General features: G+C 39.9%; 1 protein-coding gene across 2 annotated transcripts in view; it reads right to left on the reverse strand.

Annotated features, from left to right (window-relative positions):
* Nucleotides 1-406: 406 nt before the first annotated feature.
* fbxw8 (F-box and WD repeat domain containing 8) overlaps nucleotides 407-17694 on the reverse strand; it is a 140691-nt gene continuing 123403 nt past the window's right edge. For both annotated transcript variants that reach the window (XM_068005699.1, XM_068005698.1), the window contains exons 9-11: nucleotides 5510-5683; nucleotides 4074-4190; nucleotides 407-2661 (exon numbers count right to left, since the gene is read on the reverse strand). In XM_068005699.1, coding sequence (XP_067861800.1) covers nucleotides 2520-2661; nucleotides 4074-4190; nucleotides 5510-5683 — 433 coding nt within the window. In that variant the 3' untranslated portion in view covers nucleotides 407-2519. The remainder of the gene's footprint in view (nucleotides 2662-4073; nucleotides 4191-5509; nucleotides 5684-17694) is intronic.

Raw genomic sequence — 17694 nt, forward strand, 5'->3', positions numbered from 1 at the left:
TGGATCATATCAGGAAATTCTGCATCCAATATAGCTTATATAATGTTAGCTTTCAGCTGTTCCACAATTAGGCTTGGCTTGAAACTGAAAATAAACATTAGTTCAAAGGGTTTCCTTTGAATGTTTGCCAAATATCTAGATTGGTCTTGTTTTTCTTATAACATAGCTGCACATAATGAAAGAAAACTCACAATTAGATAGAACATTTTCAAAAATGTATCATACATCCCAGGAGTTCATACTCTGTTAAATTGCAACAGCGACCTCTAATTCTACTTAATATATGGTGACTCTTTTAAAATGAGTCAAGACTTATGGCATTCTAAGGCACATCACGCTAAACATTGGTAATTTAGAATATTTCCAGGACCAGAGAAGATGATTATAATTTATTATTTACACCTGGAACAATGGTTACAATGGATATTTGTATAAATCCGTATTTGGCTTACTTCAATTTTAAAAAAAATCTACAAGATCAGCAGTAATCGTTTTACAGTTGTGCAACACAAATGTATCAGATTTGATATGGTTTTATTGACTAAACAAGATGGAGAGAGACCAGTTTGATTTTATGGGAATCATAGAAAACATAAATGGCAGCCGAGTCAGATTAATGATTAATTGGTGATACAATGCATCAACATTTAAATAAGGATAAATCACGATGCATTAGACAGCTTATATATTTATATATTCAAAAAAACTTTGACAATAATGTACAGAAAATATTTAATGTCAAATTTGGCTGGGTTTACCTATCAAGCCTAAGACTTATGTATTCAGCAGTGTTTGTGCAAATCTTCTCAATCCTAAGTAATTCTAAGCAATGCACGCACATTAGCTGGTACCAGAATGTTTAGAAATGCTATTTTCTTATTTAAAAAAGAATATTTCCACAAGATTTTATGGTGACCAAAATGTTGACTTTTCCTAAATTGGGAGGGAGGAGGGAAAGCATTTAATTGACTGGTTCAGCAATATTTAGTACCACTATTTCTTTGGTATAACAATTATAGTCCGAAGACAAGCATATCAATGGATGAACCAACAATCTCATTTAATGATTTATATTTTACTCAAACATATTGTTGAATGCTAACAGCTGAGGGTAAAGGTGCTGATTATGGGAATTGGACACCCGCCATCGCATTTTGAGTGCAGAGCCCTACAGCCTTCTGTGTTCCTGATAAGCTCAGTGCAGCTGGCCAGTATGAAAGGCACTAGACCTTGGGCAAGGCTCATTTGGACTGTGAAAACTATCTGACTTAGGGGCCTCCCGATAATGCAACAACAGCACTATAGCAGTTCCCATTCAGAATGGTGCTGGAGGGGAGGCGCAATTTAATTTTTTTTTTTCCCTTGCTTGACCGTTATCCCTCTTTTTCCCCTTCCCAGGGAAACCTGTGCTCTACAGGCAGCCAGCAATCCTTCACCGACTGCTGGCACCTGAAATTCTGGCACCTGATCCCCAGCACATGAATGACATGCTGGAAGCGCCAGAAAAACATTCAAATGACCTGACCTCGTGTTATTGAGTGAGGTTAGCTCATTTGTGTGCAGACGCGCAAACAGTACCTGAGGAGCAGTGGTCCCAGCAGCACTGGACAGAGACGCATTATCAGACGCAAAAAGCCTCTCCACAGCCAGATCCTAGTTATAAAGGATGGGGCTCTACCAAAGGCTCAGTGTGCAGTTACACCATATGGTGTGGTACTGAGCCATAAAGACTAGGAAGGTCCTGGTTTTGATCCCTAGACTGTACCGAGTTAGTTTGTCTTAGTCAGGGCAGGGGATGCTAAAATTGGCATTAATATCCCCAGGTCTGGGGTTGTGAGATATTATCAGCCAGGATACCTAGTCCCCATTACACTCCAAGGTCTCCTGCTGGAAAGTGAACATCTGTGGGCATCAGGTGAGGGCAGCATGAGGCTTGGCTCATAAAGCCTGTCAACACTCACAGCCTTTGCTCACACAATGAATGGTCACTTGTGCAAGTTACTGGAGGGCTGCCATTGCCTTTGGAACTGTACTCCATAATAAGTTGCTGCCTTCAGGATTTGAGAGGGGGCAATGATTTAAAAAAAACATAAGCCACAATCATGGGAAATTTATTTAAAACTAAACTTAAAACATAATACTATTTGTTGAAAACAGTCTTATCTTCATCCTTTGCATTATTTTTAATTTACAAACATACCATCCTGTGATTTATGCAATTGGATCTGAACCCAAAGTTTTTGTCCTCACATTACCATATATGAAAAACAGTTGCTCTGAAATCTAAATTACCATGAGAAACAAATTATAAAAGGAATAGAAAGCAAAAGAAGTAGAAACATTGAAAACTAAAATTCTTTTCCAGTTCAGTTGGCTCTCCAACATCCTTGATGCCTCCTTAGAGTCTTCCTGAGAAGTATTACTTCTTTACATATTGAAATGTAAGTTAATTACAAGCATACTTTCAGAATTATTTTATGACTGTAATGGAACCAATATATCCACGAGATGACAGATATTCACTTGATTTGGTCATAGGGCATTGAAAGTGCTATGTTGTAGCTGTAGCCAACATCTTCATCATACGATGAACGACAGATTGGTAAGACAGGAGCTGATTTATCAACTGAAAAGTCGTAGACATAAATAATTCCTCGGTGTCTGTAAAACAATAATCGGTAGTTAATGATTTTAAAGATTTAAAAAATCTTATTGAGCAAATTCATCATTTAATCTGTAAGTTGGAGTGTTGGCTATCATAAAAGATGATGAACATGCAACTTGCAGGTGCATGGAATGATAATCAAACACACAGTTAAAGAACTAGTGTGGGAAAGAAGTTTACTTTTAAAAGTAGACTTCTCCATAACTGTGATATCTTTGTTCTTTTTGAGGGTGGGTGAGAGAGAAAGAAAGAATATTAATGTGTTTGTTGTCACATTCATTTTTTTTAATACAATCAATGTCCTCAGTGACTATACCCAGGGTCAGAAATAATTAATAAAATTTAGGGTAAAGCTTGCACCAATCGGAGTCGTTTTAGAGTGCCTTTGTCTGACGTTAACGGAGCAGTAACAGCCTCAAAATGGGGTTGGTAGCATTATCGCCCCGTAAACACTGGCGATGTGGTTGACTCCATTTTGAAAGGGACCTACCGCAGGGTGTCCAAAGCGCCCGCCTGTTTCAGACGATAGGCCCCTTTTAACATGGAAATCGGGGTCCAATGACATATATAGGATGATGATTGTTATTTTTGGTTGGAGCCTGTGTCGTGCAGGCTGATTAGTTTCACAGGCACTGAAATCAAAGAAGCCCGCCAAAACTAAGTGTTGAATTATTTTTATGGGCCCCGGAGGAGCAGGAGTTATAATCTGGGACCCCCACCCACTGCAATCGCAATCCCCCACAACTTACCTTGCTGGAAGTCGCCCCGGCCCAATCTTGAGGCCTCAATCTGGCTAGCTGCATAGGGACTCCTATTTGGTGCCCCGCAACTCACCTGCCAAATTTAAATGAGGCCAAGGCCTCAAATCGCAAGAGCCTCTTCGCCGCCAGAATGGATGGCCGGACAGTGCCCTCAGTCAGTCGGTCACCCAAAAGTCAAAATCAACCCCATTTAACAATATGTCTCAGCCTTAACCTCAGAAAAGCACTACGTACTGTGCTGGTGTGGTGCTTCTATTTCACACAGCAGGCATCCTTGTGGTTTCTGAGTGACAACACTAATTTAGTACCAGTTTACTGCCAAATTAGAAGTTTCATGCTGCTGATACGCACAAACTAGGAACTGGATTGAGACTTCACAGAGTGAGTTTACCGAGGACCATTACAGCCTTCAGAGAAAGTAGACATTCACCCCATCTATTTGGGTTTAATACAAACCTAGATTCCAGACTCAAATACTTACCTGCAGTTTTGATTGACCCCCTGATACGGACACATATAGGTAAACTATTATTTCTAAATGAAGATGACACAGACCATTTTATTTTGGATGGAATGCACAATGCTGATCCACTTAAGTTGTTATATATGCAAAAAAATGATACAATTGTGCCACGGATCTGTCTTACCTACGATGAGCAGTTAAGTCATCATCCATTATACTGGCTCCTCGTGGACATTTCTCATCGGGTATATTTGCTGTGACCAGTGTATGCGCACCAAAACACAGGTGTCGTACAGGGTGTCTGGAACAGTAATTACAAGGTTAACCAGTCGAAATCTAGATTCTATTACCTGTAGCTGCAATTGTTCTTTTCAGTCAACAAAACAGAAATAAAAAATGGAAGTCAGCGTCTGGAAGAATTCCAGTTCTGATGAAGCATCCTATCTAAAATGTTAACCTATCTTTCTCTTTCAGATGCTGATTAATCTTCCGTGCATGTCTAGCATTTTCTACTTTTATTTCATATTTCCAGCATTTGAAGCTTTTCTTTTTATTTCTTTCTCAGTTTGATTTTCTAGATTTTAAATTCTAGATGCTGTCTCAATCAAATTTATACTTTTAGCTATCGATTTAAAAGTATCATAGTTCCCCTAATGGCTCAGCAAATTTATCCAGTGAGCCTTGCAGACCTGGAAGGTGTCAGATTCAATTCAATCCCTGATCTCAGTCAAGAGGTGGTGCCAGTCCTACTGCCCTCCGAGCCCCTGGGTTAGGAATTGAAAAATCGAACTGTTCTTGATTGCTAGCCAACGATTCCTGCTGTAAGTATGGACCTCTGTTAAAGATACGTTTGGGTCAGATGTGGTGACCACCTATGCTTGAGTAGCCTGCTGACACTGTTTACATATTAAGAATGGCCACTCAGGCAAGGATTCACAGGGGTCCCAGTGGTTGTGGAACCATACCTGAGTAAGGAGTCAATGTCACCAGGAGGGGAGGACAGAAAACTCAGAAGATTGTTGCTTCAAGTCCCACTTAAGAGCTTGAGCACATAATCTAGGCTGGCACTGTGAGTAAATATCAGTGGAGCAGTACTTAGGGAGTAATGGAGATACTGTCCTTTGGGTAAGATGTCTTGTGTGTGTATTAAAGGAACCCTCTGGCATTACTCAAAAAGAAGCAGGGAATTTCCTGATGTCCTGGTCAACATACCTTCATCAATCAATACCACCAAAAACATTAACTAGTATTAATCTCATTACTGTCTGTTTGATTGTGCTGTGCAAAAATTGGTTGTCACATTTGCCTATATAATAGTCACTGCACTTTAAAATCAATTGCTGTATGTGAAGCATTTTGAGACATGTTTGAGAGATGTGATCAGGTTCACATAAATGGAAGCCTTCAAAATTAGGAAGTGAAAAAAGGATCTTTGGCAGATTTCAGAAAACCTCACTCAATCCTTGTGCTTGCGAATGTCCTAATCAAAGCTACATTCGAGTGAACAAATTCTTATAACTGTAATTCCTTTCAGGTGTGATCACTCCATAGAAATAGCTGATGAGTATTTACCTGCTTTTTAAAAAAAAAAGTCAGATTCTAAGTTCAATAAATTCCTACCTGGAATGCATTTCCCAGAGTTTGGTTCCCATTCGCTGCTCCCACACACAAACCAACCCCTCTTCACCACCACTGACAATCTTCCAGTCATCCATCTGCACAGATGACACACCCAGCTGATGGCCATAGAGAGATATCACTGCTTTACTTGTCCGAAGGTCATATACTCTCACCCTAAAAGAGAAGAGTTGACATACACTAAAAGCAGTGCCAAAGTGATATACTGTGGACTGATTGATGGCAAAAGGAAACTCAAACATATTTGTTATTTAAGCTTCTTCAATCATTATTCGGGAGAAAAACCAGGCCATTCCAATTTATAAAACTCTCTTTCCTCAATTAATGACATTTTGTGAAGGGAATACTGTACATCTTCATACTATACACAAGTCCCCAAAAGTATTAGGCGCCTCAAAATATAAACAATATCGTATTGATTGATGAGACTATACAGAACATTTTATTGATGTATTAAGTCAAATAATTTCCTGAAATGCCAGCTCCCTATTGTATTTTATATACACAAAACTCTACCTAAATCCTCCAGGGCAAAGCATATTTTTCCCAGGATCTTAAAAAGGTACAATGAAATGTATGTCTGTAAAATATATCAAAATATGTCAGTTTGTTTTAATCATATGAATCAGTATTTACTGTATTGAATACAAGCGATGCCGATTTGTCTGTTAATAAAATTTGACAAAGATTTAAAGGCAGCATCCCCTCACAATCTAGTTAGAAGAGATTATTTCGAAGCAACTGTGTAATGTTACTATTTATTTATTTATGAGTACTTATAGTGCCAATTTCAAAGGCACATTCATACATAAAAAACATACAACCCTACTGCAAATATCCAAAAAAGAAAAAAGAATCGATTTACCATCAACAGAAACGTAGTGTTATCGGCTATAAAAGAATATATGTATGATCATTTTGCTGATATTTTTCACTATTTTCCTTTGGTTTGATTTCTCAATTATGCTACTTGCTGCCCTTCTTCATCTTTCAGATGTAAAGACAGCCTCATCCTGAGCAGGGTCACTATTGTTCTGTGACCAACAGGAAGGTGTTTCTATGGGATGTGGCTGCTTCTAACACTTTTTCTGACTGAGACAGATTGCTCCATTAACTTTAGCTCTCCATGCTGCAATTTAGAAGAGTTAGAAAAGCTTATCCCTCAAAAGGGGTCATGTTTGAATGACGGTCCAGGTTCCAAGTGGTGTCCAGTACTCCACTACAACAGCTGGTAGGCCACAATCAACAGAATTATTAATATTTTTACCATTTGAAAAACAAATCTAAGATTGATGATTTAAAAATGCATAATTATCATTCTATAATCCATGCTTTGTGAATGCGTTTGAGCTTTTTATTACCAATTTCCAGGATTATTTTTATTCAATGCAAGAAATACCGATTCATTCGTTTAAACATTGAGCGACGTATATTAAAGTGATGTTTATATACGTGTAGTCAAAATCTCCCTTCTTCAAAAATACGAGTGTACTGGTACTACTCATTCCTTTGTCCTCTTGATTGCCCATAAAAATTTAACTGATTTGCTTCTTGGATTCTGACAAAGCAGCTGCACTCACTACTTTGTGCATGTTGTGCAGTGAAAGCAGCAACCCAGTCCCAGAATTCCCAAACTGCATCAACAGCCACTTAAATACAGAAATCGCCCCCTCAACCACTTCTAAAAACATTTAAAAAAAAATCTTAATTCTGATGCTCTTCAAAAATTTATTTTCAATATATTTCTTATTTTATTTAACTTTATTTTTCTTTCTATGGGTTTCCTAAATCCAAAGTAGGGATGCAGAAGAATGGAAATTCCCATGAGAGTTCCGAGTCAGACAGAAACTTAAGCGGCACTTTTAACTCCAACGGACAGTCTCAATGTAAGGAAACCCAATCCTTAGTGTTGCAGGGTCCAGCCACAACACAGCACCAACAGTTGTTAAGTTATATTTCATATTTCTGACTGGACAAGGAGCAGAAAAGAACACTACTATAGTAACAGGTTCTTGGAATAATGGCAATTCCACCTTCCAGAGGGGAGAGAGACTGGAACTAAAACCAGATGAAACTCAACAATCGTTATTAAAAATGTTTTTTTTTAAGAACTGAAATAGTTCTGGTGAATCCTTTGTCGTTTGGTCTAGGTTTTATGTTTTGTAATAGGATGAACCATTCTCAAGCAACTTCTAGCAACAGGCAAAGAGCAGATTTGGTGACGCCCTAGTAGAAGGCCAGCCACCCTGTCCTCTCCAGACCATGATCCAGAAGGGATCAGTAAGGAAGAAAAAAAATCAGGGAATTAGGAGTGCAACACACCCAAACAAAGAAATCTGTATATGTAAATCTAGGGGTTAAATTGGTCTTAGATAGTGACAAGCTCATAGTAAATCGGTAGCCTGTTTTGTACCGTGCTCTCTTCTTTTCCATTGACTTTGGGTTACTCCACAAGATAGAACCTAGATAGTATCGATGGAAATTTGATATGCTGGGTTAGGAATTGGCTCCAGTCCCGCAGACAGCAAGTTGTAGTCAATGGTTGTGGAAGCGGGTTACTAGTGGTGTGCCCTCAGGGATCAGTGTTAGGCCCATTACTGTTCACTGTTTTCATTAACGACACGGACAGCGATGTTGGGGGTATGGTCAGCAAGTTTGCAGATGATACAAAAATTGTTTGAGTGTTAAGACTGTCGGTGAGTACAATCTTTGGCAAAAAGATTGAGATGCGTTAGGGGAATGGGCCAAACAATAGCAAATGGCATTTAACCTAAACAAATGCAGTGTGATGCATGTAGGTAGGATCAACACAGGATATACTTACCATTTACAGGGAACAATAGTGAAATCAGTTGAGAGAGAAGATGATCTAGGAGTTATTGTGCACAGGTCACTCAAGGTTCATGACCAATGCAGAGAAGCCATAGCCAAAGCAAACAGGGTATTGGGTTGTATTAATAGAACCATTCAATACAAGTCAAAGGACACCATTCTGTCCTTATACAGGTTCTTGGTTAGACTGCATCTAGAGTAGTGTGTCCAGTTTTGGTCCCCTCACATGAGGGGTGATATAGTGGTTCAGAGGAGAGCCACAAGAATGATTCCCAACTGAAAGAACCTTAGTTACTCAGATAAGCTTAAAGAGCTGAGTCTATTTACTTTAGAGCAGCACAGACTAAGGAGGTATATACACAATAATGAAAGGGCTTGATTGCTTACCTATTCATAGATTATTTCAGTTTGGCAGACTGGGCCAGACCAGGGGTCATGTATTTAAACCACACAAGAGCAGGAATATGCTAAATGTTAGGCAGTTCTTCTTTTCCCAGAGTAGTGAACCTTTGGAATATGTTGCCGTCTTGTGCGGTGTGTGCTGACTTCCTGTACGCCTTCAAAAGGGAGCTGGGCCAGAGATCGCATCTTATAAAGGTAAGTGATTTAACAGTTAACATAAGCATGGTCAATGTGGTCTCCTGGACTGGTTTTGATTGCCTCAGGGTTTCGGAGAGGAATTTTCCAGATTTCTTTTCCCTTTTTAGCCCTGTGTTTCTTTTTCAGGTTTTTTATCTCTCCCGGGAGATTACACGGCTGCTGGGGGAGCGATGGGTTAGGAAGTGTCTAGTCATGATGCTCTAGGCATCACAGAATCATAGAAAGTTACGGCACAGAAGGAGGTCATTTGGCCCATCATGTCCGTGCCGGCCGAAAAAGAGCTATCCAGCTTAATCCCACTTTCCAGCACTTGGTCTGTAGCCCTATAGGTTACGGCACTTCAAGTGCACATCCAAGTACTTTTTAAAATGAGGTGAGGGTTTCTGCCTCTACTACCCTTTCAGGCAGTGAGTTCCAAACCCCTACCACCCTCTGGATAAAGGAATTTCTCCACAGCTCCCCTCTAATCCTTCTACCAATTATTTTAAATAAATGCCCCCCGGTCACTGACACCTCTGCTAAGGGAAATAGGTCCTTCCTATTCATTCTATCTGGGCCCCTCATAATTTTATACACCTCAATGACATCACCTCTCAGCCTCCTCTGTTCCAATGAAAACAACCCCAGCCTATCCAATCTTTCCTCATAACTAAAATTCTCCAGTCCTGGTAACATCCTCGTAAATCTCCTCTGTACTCTCTTGTGCAATCACATCTTTCTTGTAATGTGGTGACCAGAACTGTATGCAATACTCAAGCTGTGGCCTAAGTGGTGTTTTATACAGTTCTAGCATAACCTCCCTGCTCTTATATTCTATGCCTCGGCTAATAATGGAATGTATCCCACATGCCTTTTTAACCATCTTATCTACCTGTCCTGCTACCTTCTCGGATCTATGGACATGCACTCTAAAGATGGCTAAAGGGAAGCAGGTTGTCACATTTGACTTCTTTGTGCTTTTATATTGTGTATCAGCAGCAACCCTGCCTATGATTACACAGGCTTTCATATTCCATTGAGTCTGCTCTGTGTGCTTTTCTCTCATTACTATACTCCAGGGGGAACTGACTCTGGCCTTAGGTAGAAGCTACATATTTGCAGTTGCTTGTTTTCCCTTAAGTAGGTGTGATCCTACATACATAGTGAACTAAGGCTGGAGGGAGGCCTCCATTTGGAACCATCTCATAACTAAGCTTGGGGAAGGTGAGTAAGAAACCCTTTAAAAGGTAGTTGTGGCAGAGATAAAAGATTGCTGCTCTTTTTAAATCATCACGTATCATGTCGGCATAAGCTTTGTGCCTAAGAAGTTCAAAGCCTTTTTGGCAGAACCTCTGTCATAGTCCACAGCCCCTAGGATTACCTGGGAAAGAGATCAGAATGTTGAGAGCGATAGAAAAAGACAGAGTGAGAGAGACAAAATGAAGGCCAGACACTTTCACACAAGGAGGTGAGTAATGCCAACCTGTTCACATGCACCTCCTTGTGGCTGGTTTCAGAGTAGTTTTAGCAGAGAGAATTACATGAATGATGCTCCATAACCTGTTAGTAGCAAGCCTCTGGAGATTACTGGCTTGCTGATTTACAGTGTCTAAATGTAAAGAAGTGCTTGGTTTCTACTTGGCAGTTCCACAGAACAGCATGGCTGAGATTAGAAAGGTCACTATATTAAGGATCAAAGGCACAAAGCCAAACCCCACGAATTTATAGTGCAGCAACTCCCGTAGCTATTTCCTTAATATCACATTGGGCGAAATTGTTTTTGATCAAAGGTGGTCGGCACTGAAGTGGTGAGTTAATTATATTCAATATGCAAAAATATTGTGGCATTAGAATGGTGAGATTAAGGTTCACATCCTCCTGTGACGAGTTCCCAATTTAAAGGAAAAGTACCTGGTCAACAGAAGGTGCTTTCCCAAAGAGATAGAGAAAAGAAAATCCTGGCAAACCAGTTACAAAGTGACTTTGACAAATACTTGGGAGCATGTTACCTAAAAATGTACCCATTGAATGGAACTGAATACAATTTCCGAAACAGGGGTGGGGGGGGGGGGGATGATTTTAAACCCCAAGAACGGGTGGGTTGGGGGCGGGTGGGAGTTGAAAATAGTTGTTTTTGGGTCGCCACCAGAACCCAGCTTTATTTCCGGGTTTAACATTGGCGTGTAAAAGTACAGGCTTCCCACTGGGAATGCAAAGTCCGAAGTTTTTTTGGGTCTCAACCGCAAAATTAACTATTTTCAACTCCCACCCGCCCCCAACCCACCCATTCTTGGGGTTTAAAATCACCCCCAGGGAGTCAAGATCAAGTGCACTATTCAGGTCAAGCAGGGTTAGAGGGTGGAGGAATAACTAGGCCAAGGCAAGGGATGGAAAGGAGGGGAGAGGGTGAGGGCAGTAAGGAAAGCAGAGGGGAGGGCTGAAGTGGAGGATGGGAAAAAGTGAGAGGGAAGATGCCAAATAAATTTTGTGGGCAAAAAAAACTGAAGTACCAATAGCATCAACCAAATGCCACCCATTTATTCAGGGATCACTCCAACTCTACGGATAAAACATGCTCATATCCATAAAGACGGGGGAGAGGTCGGGGCCGAAATGCAGGACAACAGTTGAGTGTTAGAGGGAAGTCGGTAACAAAGTTTGGTGAAATATTGAGACAGAGGGGCCTTCAGGCTCAAAATTACAGAGTTCGGAATATAGTTCAGGCATTAAAATTGTTTGTTAACATTTTTAAAAGAGGTATTTCAGTTAAAAAAAATATTTTTTAAAACATTACATTAATTTCTATCACTATGATTTAAATCATACTTTTGTTTAACCACACGCTCAGACATGCAGTGGGAGCACAAACATTACTGCAGAGCCCACCAGTGGCCAGGATGTGGAACTACATGCGTACTTACATCAACTACATCACTTCAGCTGTTGCTTTATCTGGTGACATTATGCTAGATTTAGCATCGATACCACCTATCACAGCACCAACTACAGGCGTAACAGGTACTGCATGGGATGATGTCACTCACCTTCCGTTTTTAATATATAATAGGTTACAGTATCAGTTCTATTCTTTGTATCCCAGCAACAGTTTCTATTTTCTAATGAATGCATTGTAAGTAGATCCAAAGAAACCCACTATTGTTTTACTGGAGTTTTGACGTTAATGCACACGGTTGCTAAGTAGTCATTCGGTCACCCTATTTTTTGTGTGCTTGTATAATAGAACCCATAATACTCCCTGTAATATTGTTCTGAGATTATAAATTCCCAATCTATCACTGCACTCCAGTTCTCTTGTAGCACGGGTGTTTGGCCTGCAAAATGACAACAACCCTCACATCCCAAAGCTATTTTTTCCCGACTAAAGCTACTTACAAAATCAAATTTCATTCCCTACAGGAGAATCATCATGGGGAAAAGACAACGAGCCTTCAACACAGTGCCATGCTTTTACAGACACTCACATCTGCTAATGCAGAAGCAGTATCAATTTAAATACAAAGACAAACAAGCGCTTGTATTATTCATTTGTAAGAATTTGCCAGGCAAAGTGCTTTAGAATTAATCAATCTAAAGTTCATAAAGTAATTTGACAATTAATCAATTATTCTGCAAGCTGCTCCTCAGACACAAGTATCCTTTTCTTGGCAGGCAAACCATACCCCACAATCTGACACCTACCGTGGGACTGGGCTGCCAACTGCACCCACAATTTACAGCTAAAAGTCTGCTTCTCAGAAGCAAAGAAAAAAGCCATTAGACTTTGGCCTAGTGCCACAATTCTACAATATTTGTGCTTCTATTATCATTTCCCCACTTTTTATAGATTATCATTTTGAGCAGCTTAGCCAAAGGACTGTCTGAGGAAATCTCTAAAGCACCTGAAACAAGGACCTTTTTGGTGCCTTTAATCAACTAAATGGAATCTGAAATCTGTTTGTTGGAGCTTTTGTCACAGAAGGGCCACCATAACCCTCTGCGCACACATGTTCCCTCACTCTCATCACACAGACATGTTGGTTTTATAAGATACAGTTTTCAGTCTTTAATTTTAAAGCTAGTCTTGTCTGGCCAAATAAATTTTGTAGGCAAAAAAAAAATCTTTAATAGTTCTCATTGGAATACCAACTACAGCAACCAAATGCTACCCATTTATTCAGAGATCAAGCCAACTCTAGGGACAAAACATATTCACATCCATAAAGATTTCAACTTGCCATTTTTTTTTCAAAAAATGAATAGCGTACAAGTATTTTTAAAAAATAAATCTAATTTTTGCTATCAAAATATAATTAGTGACCACACAGCAGACAACCTCTACTTTCACTGGTGCATATAAATATAATCTGTATTCTTCACTTGTGGCAAATGACAGCCATGACATTACCATTTTGTATTTGACATGAGCCTATCGATCATAAGATAACCAAAGATATCAAGTTTGAATTTATCTGTATTCATATATAATTTTATGAAAACGAACAGCTCCATAAATAATATTTGAAAAAATGCCACTGTTTCTGTTGCAACACAAAGTATTGTTTAATGTAAACATAAAATTCAGTGAACCAAAACCAGCTAATATTCTGGACCAGACAGCAGTATTCTCTGACGCAGTCCAGCCCCATGCACTTGCAATTCTTCCTGAGCATATTGCTTGCTGTGCCACTCATTCGATGGAACAGAATTGGTGTATTAAAAAAATACACACAGCAATAATGATGCAAGGTATTTTTGCTCCTGCCCAGTTTTAACCTGAAAATTATTCACTGAGAAACCATTCTTCTCTAATCAGTTGCATATTAATTTAGGCAGAAGGCATTGTGCTATGCTTCAGAATATATTTGAGAATAAGGAACAAAAAGCTAGTCATGTCATTCTGCTAAAATAAATGACTGTGCTGGAAAAAAATTCTGTATGTCTTAGTTTCCTAATTTATTCCCCCCCCCCCCACCCCCCACCAACTCCATGTCTTGCTGGGATACATTTTCATGGGCTCTAGGATCACTCCCAAAGGATCATTCTTCAAGTGTGAGCCTAGACAGTGAGTGTCGGCAGATTGCCTCACCTGACATCCACATGAATGCACTTCTCAGCAGGGTTCACTGGATAGCAATTGGAAGCAGAAACATTTCCCTTTCCCCAGCTCAGAGGTACCGAGGCCATCTGTAGTACCCTTAATGCCCTTGCCACCTCAGCTGAAAAGACTCACCAGCAGCATTTGGGCTGTACCAATTGCAATTTGGTTGTTGATGAGAGACTAACTTACAATCTGATTTTATATGTTCATAAAAATTAACAATCTGGCGCTGAGTCAGTCAGGCTAGTTTGATTTGGTAATTCATTTATATTCTGCATATATCATGCAATGCCTGTTGCTACACTCTCCAACTGCCTATCCAATATTAAGGCTTGAAAGAAGTGGCACTTCTTCTACTATATGTCAGCAAAACCTGAAGCCATCATCTGTAACCTCCACCAATTCCTACCTGGATGCTGTCAACCTCACCGGCTGCCTCAGGCTAGGTCTGGAAGTGATAATCCTTGACGTACTGATCAATTTCAACTGGGCTTTCTTCCCCACATCTGTTATGTTACCAAAAGTACTATTTTCCTTAGCCAACCACTGCCCTGAACTCTCCTCCAGCTCTCCCTCACCGCTATTGAAATTATAATCAGCTCAAGGCACAACTTCTCTTAAGGCTTCCCCAGCTGGCTTCCTTACCTCCATCCTCCAAAAAACAAACACATGCAAATCCTCATGTGCACTCTCATCACCCCCATTCCATCCCATCTTTACTGGTTCCCCCAGTGAATTGATTTCAAGATCCTTATCCTCACTTTCAAATCTCTCATTGCCTCACTGTACCCAAGCTCAGCAATCTCCTCCAGCCTATATCCCAGCATACACCCTCTGTTCCATTGCAACTGGGTTGCACCTTGTTCCCCACCAGAGGTGTGATACCAATGCATTCTGCTTACCTCCTTCCCTCCACCCCCCCCCCCCCCCACCGCCATGACTTTTCATTAGCATTATTACTGCCCAGGTGATCATCACAAGTAGACAATTATTGCAGTTTCATTCAAATCATGGTTGGCTCTGCTGCCACTTCAAATTCATTTTTTTGGTTGTCTGTCACACAGTCCCAGCTAGGTCCACCCTACATGTTACGGCAATGGTTTGAGTGGTTTATGGAGCTTAGTGGGAAAAATCCAAGTCCCAACAAACTCTTTTTGCCACAAATCCACCAGCTTGGTCCTGGATCTCACACGTGGACTGAAGGAAATTTTGTTCTGAATGCCAAGGAGTACCAAACCATAAAGTAGAACTGTTTAAGTACATGTCTTATACACCACATGCTTAAACCTGCATTAGGATTTTGATGACACACAGCACCTCTGTTCACCTGTTCTCCAGGAGTGCAAGCACTGCCAGAAGCAATTAGGAATGTCCAAACCAACAATTCAGTATTATGAAATCCTGAGCAGCCAGGCCAGCTAGCTTCGCCGTCGTCTTCAGAAAGCAATTCTCATATTGAACAAAAAGGGCTATTTCACTAATGTGGAGGATTGTGGAAAAAGGAATCCCCAGTTACTACAGTTAAAAGAAAGCAGCCTCAGGTGCCATCTTACATGGGAAGGCTTCTCCCCCCTTTTCAGAAAAAAATTCTCATATTGTTTGAGTAGACAGATAAAGGTTTCTTTTGCAGCAATGGTAGAGTGTAGATAATGGGATCTTTCCTAACTGCAACCTGAAGAAACTCAATGCATGGGTTTTATTTTCAAAATTTTAATGGCGTCAAGTAAAAAAATAACTCTTGCATTCAGTTTCTTCAGTTGGCAGTAATGGCAGCACCCTTTACCCAAACTCCTCAGCGACTGTAAAATAGCCCTATTCTTCTTACCACAACAAAATGAAAATTTATTTTGAATTCAGGAAGCAAGCAAAATATTGGCTCTGCTGCTCAGGACTTACTGATGCTGAAGTGCTAATCGGAACAATCCTGACCACTCTGGATGGTGGCTGTTGTTTCCCACTCCGGATGGTGGCTGTTGTTTCCCACTCCCTCCATTACCACTACCGATGGTGTCAAGCATTTGTGCCCTGCCCTGTGAAACATCCTCTCAAAATTTCTCCATCTTGAAACTTTTCTTCCTACTTTCAAAAGCTTCATAAAAGCTCTTCTCTTTGACAGTACCTTTGCCCAATCTTTCCGTTAACCCTTTTGCCCTCCACTAGTTCTTTTCTATCCTATAAAGCGCTCCGAGACATCTTTCTACACAATGAGAGGTACTGTAGTAATGTACATTGTTCTTCTGACTTTCTGAATCATATATATCAAGCAGTGAGTTTTTTGCTCAAACCTGGTCATGTTAATTCCCACAGTACAGAGACAAAAAAAGATAAAATGAAATAGCTCATGCAGTATTTAGTAATGTTATATCTCAGTAAGATAAAGAATGTTTTTTTTAAAATTACGATGTTTCCACTACCACTGACAGCCTACTTGAGACTGTTTTCATGAACTGGATCCAGAAATGTAACGTAATTCTGCAATGTGAGTAAGGGTGATGCAAGCAGATTTATGCTAACCGCACCAATAATTTCTCTGACTAATGATCAAAACAGTGAAGCTAAAAATGACACAACCATATTATTAACAGGATAAATAATTTCTTTGACTTATTTCCAACACAGTTGAGGCAGACATGCTTTAAAATTTGAACAAGAGGAGATTTAAAAAAAGATTGTCTTGTATGCCTCGTTGTATTGCACAGTGATCTGAGGCCAGTTTATGTTTGAGTGCACAGAAGTTAGACAGACCGCAGTTATGCTGTCACTCAGATTTCTTCAATTTTCAGCAACTGCAAAGTTGGTTTTGCCTTCCAGGACATGTGTATAAAATGGACATCAGCGTCACAGTCATGTATGATAGTGCAAATCATATTGAAAGCAAACATTTAAAGTGAAGGTGAAAGTGAAAATTAAAGGAAGAAACTGTTGCTGAACATTGTACAGGTAGAGCACATAAAAAGACAGCATTTTCAATAATACTTTGTTGCTGAGCTGATGTACTGGGCATTCAGCCAATGTCCCGATGTACACCAGGAGTTATACTGCCACCTGTGAATTGGAAATAGATTACAAACTCCCAACTGCTGGAGTTTCGTTCCTCCTATTTTAATATGTTACAAAGTAAGAGCTTTGCGAAAGTGGCGGTACAAATGCATATATACCCATCTGGAAAACGAGCAAAATCCGATCAACAACAAAAAAAATTTTTTAAGTGCAAGGGATACAGGCTTGCAACGTAAGCTGCAGGTACACCCAGACTTCCTCAACTCATATTGGAGGAAATAAGCTATATGTACATGAAAGGCGCTATATAAATGAAAGTTCATTCTTTCTTTAAGTCCCGGTATCGACACTAATTTTGAAAGGAACCTAGAAACCAACGAGAGACAGTTAGTTAGTGAGTCTGTAAAAATCCAAGCGTGCTTCTGTTAACTAGGTGATACAGTGGTGTTTGAAAATACAATAATGCTCATTTTCGATAGTACCTCAATGTGATAAGATAATGACATTTATGTGGTTTGATTAAAATCTGACAAAACATTTTCACTAAAGCGCTGAAGCAAAATTACTTCTCCTCCTGGCAATGTGGGGGGGGGGGGGGTTGAGGATGAAGAGAACACTAAAACAAGGTAAACAATCAAGAATGAAGATCCAGGTTTTA

The sequence above is a fragment of the Heptranchias perlo genome, chromosome 25 (assembly GCF_035084215.1).
Source record: "Heptranchias perlo isolate sHepPer1 chromosome 25, sHepPer1.hap1, whole genome shotgun sequence".
NCBI classification, from domain to species: Eukaryota; Metazoa; Chordata; class Chondrichthyes; order Hexanchiformes; family Hexanchidae; genus Heptranchias; species Heptranchias perlo.